This window comes from Pinus tabuliformis, chromosome 7 (assembly GCF_031772625.1).
Source record: "Pinus tabuliformis cultivar Carrire ecotype Pingquan chromosome 7, CPIR1, whole genome shotgun sequence".
Lineage (NCBI taxonomy): Eukaryota > Viridiplantae > Streptophyta > Pinopsida > Pinales > Pinaceae > Pinus > Pinus tabuliformis.
In genome coordinates, this window is record NC_142293.1 from 70,045,975 (window position 1) to 70,050,616 (window position 4,642).

The window sequence follows — 4,642 nt, forward strand, 5'->3', positions numbered from 1 at the left end:
ATGCAAAATCAACTTATGCACCCATTCTAATTTATGTGGGCATGTTCCCCTAACTCAAAAAAGAGGTGATTAACAAAAAAATTGCCACTAAAACAACTGGAAAATCAACTTGGGTGTTCATTCTAATTTAGGTGGACACCCTACCCTTATTGATGGAAAATACACGGAAACCCAATATATCTAATACATAATATTGAAGATTAAAGTTACAGTGCATGAATGGGTATTTGGCCGTATGGAAGATATCCTTGGTGTTTCATGAGATGGTGTTCTCCTGCTCCAAAGGTTTGGTTGGGTTGTGTGTGATCACTATGTAAGAAGAAGCAACATATCACATTATGTTATATCTAATGTTATATTATAGACAGTGATAAAATAGAACATGGGTCTAAGATTGTGTCAAGAATGATGAATCTAGTGTCACCACCAAAAACCTCTATGTAACCTAGAGAAATGTAAATATTTACTTTATCATATTCCATGAGATTAAATTTTTATTATTCATTCGAATTAAAATTTTGAAAATTTATTTCAAAAAATAAACCTAGGTATCAACATAATTCAGTATGATCCAATACCTGTACAGTATTAAATGATCTTATCAATAAGATGCACCAAATATGTACACTTCCAAGAATATTAAATAGTGGGAAACAAAATAATTAGAACTTGCCTATAATAAATTTTAGGTTCCGCGATAAAACCGTTCAGAGTGCAGAGTTCACGCTTCAAATTTTTAAGTCCAGTTCCAACTAATCACCGAGAAATTTGACGTAAACTTATTGGAAAAAAACCCCAAAATACACTACTACCTTGGTTAACTATCAAATTTTAGATTACACACTATAATGCATTCATTTGATGAGTCTCTTCTCACAGGACTCTACTAGGTCAAGTTGAAGACTATGATATTATCTTGTTTTCAATGAGTTTAGCCTTTAACCCCTCTGCAACGCTTTCCAAATTACTGTAAGAAGTTCCTCCTTTCCTTCCTTCTCTTTTTACAACATCTCTCAGTCTCTCGGCCGCCCCTCTCATCTCCTCTCCTTCCATCAGTCTCCTCACCTTTTCAGCTATTTCGATCCCGCCAATAACCTCATCACCATCATCGCCGCTCCTCAGTCTCATCCCAATCTTCCATTCATCGACTATGAACTTGCAGTTGACAAATTGCTCCCCACCGAGAGGAAATCCCAGTATTGGGAGGCCGAAGGAGATGCTCTCTAAAGTGGAGTTCCACCCGCAGTGACTGAAAAATCCGCCAATGGATGGATGAGACAGCACTTTCAGCTGTGAGCACCAAGGAACAACCACTCCTCGTTGCTTCGTTTCGTTCAGAAAGCCGTCCGGCAGCACGGATGAAACTTCGGCGCACTCGTTGTTCGGACGTCGAAGTACCCAAATAAAACTATAATCGCTCGCCTTGAGACCCATTGCTATTTCCTCTATTTGGCTTATCGACACGGGAAGTAGACTGCCGAACGAGACGTATATGACCGACTTGCGGGGCTTGTCGTCCAGCCATTGTGTGCAGTCCGTCTCTACCCGACAGCTGGTTCCGACAACGGAGTCGCGAGGATCTGAGAGGTCGAGGTACGCCGAAGGGAGCAATGGCCCCACGCAATATACTCGCATTTTCTCCCACAAAGCCTCCACTACATGACCTTCTAACCCTTGGAAGGAATTGGCTACAACCCAGTCTGCTTCTCTGACGGTTTGAAAACAGCAAGCAACCACTCTGGCGATATCATCATCTGGGCTTCGTTTTAAACCCAAGGAAACATCTGCGGGTTGTAAAGTGGTCAAAAGTTCCGCCCGCCGTTCCACTGCAAAACACCCAAATCATTACAATATTGAGAAAACAGGGGCAATTATCCATGAATTAGTGTTTGAATATAGACTAGTGATGTTTAATAAACCCAAATCTGTGCAAATCGATATTAGAAGCAAAATATTCCAGAGATTTTAAATAACAATCTCATTCTCTATTGGGATTATTCGCCAGTGATTTGTAGCAGCAAATTTAAATAAATAATTATCACCTGAATATGAACGGAAATTGATGGAAAAGACTGACACATTCTGCGTCCAGAAGGAAACGGACAGCAGGCGCAGCTTCTTGGCGAGAGGCACTGCCCAGCCGAGGAAAGTATCAGCGACAATGCAGGAGACGGGCGTTGCACTGGATTGATTGAGATTGTTTATGAGCTCCTCCACATGGCTTTCCATATTATCCAGCGACTGACAAAACTCGTGGAACTTGTTCCATCTCTCGAACTCGCCGGGTAGGCAATCGGGTATTGCCACCAGCCGAATGTCGAGGCCAAGATTTCGAGCGTGGGCGAATGCATTGACACCGTTGCTGGAATCAGCGTGGGTGATGATGTTATGCCATGATTGTGTGAGGACAAATGTGATGGCAATGCCCTTGGAGGCCAGCTTCTTTGCGAGCTGCATCATGGGATTGATGTGGCCTTGCCCAGGCATGGGAACGGCTATGGCATGAATACCCGTTTTGCCTTCACACTCCATATTTGCCAACAGCAATTTTCCCTTTCGTTTCAATGTCCATTGTTTTATAACGTCCCACAGAGCCGTGCTAAGCAGAGATTCATCGTTTCTGCCTCCTTCATAATTTCAGAGTCCTATGTTAATACGTATCCCACATACCTCAGTAAAATATTTTGCATGTGCCGAAGTTCATATTTTGTCTTTTTCCTAGATGGGGAGGTTAACCCACCCTTCATTAGTCGAACATCATATCCTCAAAAATTCCTTTGGATTTCTGGTGAAAAATCAAAAACATCTCATGTTATTACCCATTAGAAAGATATGATAAAACTAAAAATATCTCAAAAAATAGGATGTTCCCTCTTTTAAAACGTAATCCAAATCTAATCTTTTAATGTATCAAATTTTACAACAAAAAAAAATCTACTGGAAAATAAGTGAATATCACAATTTTCAATTTTATGTAGAGAAGAAACACAATTTTCAATTCTATGTAGAGAAGATTTATTGATGTAGGACCTCGGTTTTAGGCTAGAAATTGTTAAATTTACATATAAATGCTCTGAAATGAAATTCAGAATAGAGCTCATTTACCTATAAGTTTACTGTGAAAGCTGGCCCTGATTCATTTGTTCCACAATATACAGACCAGGAGTATAAAGGAGTTGATATGAATTTTTATGTGAATCGATCCTTCCTTTTACGACATCCTTTAAAGAAGTTGGATCTTTACTAGGACAACCTCAACTCAATCTCTAGTTTAAGCAGATAATTGAATCATGTTCAGTTCCATAATCCTGCAACTTGGTGCCCTCTTTCATTGATTTCCCTGCATAAATCAGACTTTGAAAATTTGCTGAAATATCCAGCTTTTCTTGAATCTTCTGCTTAAAATCTTGTACCAGATGCCCAACCCAAACCCTCATGGTTACTAATTTCCCCGCAAGAGTTTTAACAAAGATTTGAAACTCATCTTTCACAACCAGATCTCGGTTCCTACTATCAGGTTCCTTCAATTTTTTTCGCTATCTCCAACTTTGAGAATTGAGAGGAGCCTCATATGAACTCTCCCAGATCTGTTAAGAAACCCACGCTTCCAAACAAATTTGACGATAATACTAACGCGCCCTTATTGATGAAAGATTGATCCAATAATTACCTCCATAGATCGACAAAGGGCAAGCACCCTCGCCACCGATGTGGCCCCAACTTATACCGAAGCCAAGATAGGGGTCTGCACACAACCTCAAACTTCAGATCCCATCTACCAAATTGCTCAAAACCAGGATTGCAGCGTAAAAAGCCCCAACCATGACTCTGACATCAATAAAAAATACAACATAAGAGATCTCGAAGATTATTCGATTATAGGAACACTACTTTGTGGCCCCAGCTCCATCATTCATAAGAAAAAGCGATGAATCTGACCAACACAAGGCCTTAGAGCCTGCGATCACCACAAAAAAGCTGGATCCAACAATTAAATACATTGTTGACCAGAGGATCACGATCGCAGAGGAGCGATCCAGCATATTGATAGCAAAAATGCCATCGATCTCCCATCTACCCATCCGGAGAGATTGTTTGCTGCAAACAATGAGATCTCCAAGACACCAGTCAAAACAACTCAAGGCCAAATCTTTAACCCGTTATTGAACGAGCTGTGGACTTCAGACCAATGGAGAAACCCCTTTTACTCGCCTCATTAGATTAGATCTGGACAGTGGAAATTTCCTTCGTGAACACCAAGATTAGACTAGCGCACCGCTGCGGCGGTCCTGCAAATCCTGATGCAATGGAAAACCCTATCAGAGCTCATTTTCCCCATTTTCTCCCACGGTTCCTACCTCTCTCCATATATAACATTTCCAACCTAACATACAAAATACTGATTTCAATCAAAGTTTAAATATTTTTTTTACAAATAAACAAATTCCAAATCATAGCAAGTGATCAAACTTCATAGTTGAGTGGATGGATTTTATAACTGAAAGTCTTATGGGAATACTCCAGACTCTAAATAATTGTTGCTAACCCCTTAACCTTAATGTTTCCTCTATTTCAAAATAAAAAATATTCCATATGCTCGTAGTAAAAAAATATTAAGAAATATTCTTCCCTATAATGATTT

The 4,642-nt window shown here is 39.9% G+C and overlaps 1 protein-coding gene across 1 annotated transcript; it reads right to left on the bottom strand.

Annotated features, from left to right (window-relative positions):
- Positions 1 to 639: 639 nt before the first annotated feature.
- LOC149245253 (UDP-glycosyltransferase 86A1-like) lies at positions 640 to 4,390 on the bottom strand. Its single transcript, XM_089457716.1, has 3 exons — positions 3,106 to 4,390; positions 2,043 to 2,785; positions 640 to 1,826 (listed from the first exon to the last, which is right to left on the bottom strand). Exons 2-3 carry the CDS (start codon positions 2,530 to 2,532, stop codon positions 904 to 906), a joined length of 1,413 nt encoding a protein of 470 aa, XP_089313842.1. The 5' UTR covers positions 2,533 to 2,785; positions 3,106 to 4,390; the 3' UTR covers positions 640 to 903.
- Positions 4,391 to 4,642: the final 252 nt, after the last annotated feature.

Excerpts from the sequence above, each read along its gene's own strand:
- LOC149245253 (XM_089457716.1), bottom strand. The coding sequence starts at position 2,532 with ATGGAGTGTGAAGGCAAAACGGGTATTCATGCCATAGCCGTTCCCATG. Across the intron at positions 1,827-2,042 it reads CAATTTCCGTTCATATTCAG|TGGAACGGCGGGCGGAACTT; the intron begins GTGATAATTATT and ends GGTGTTTTGCAG.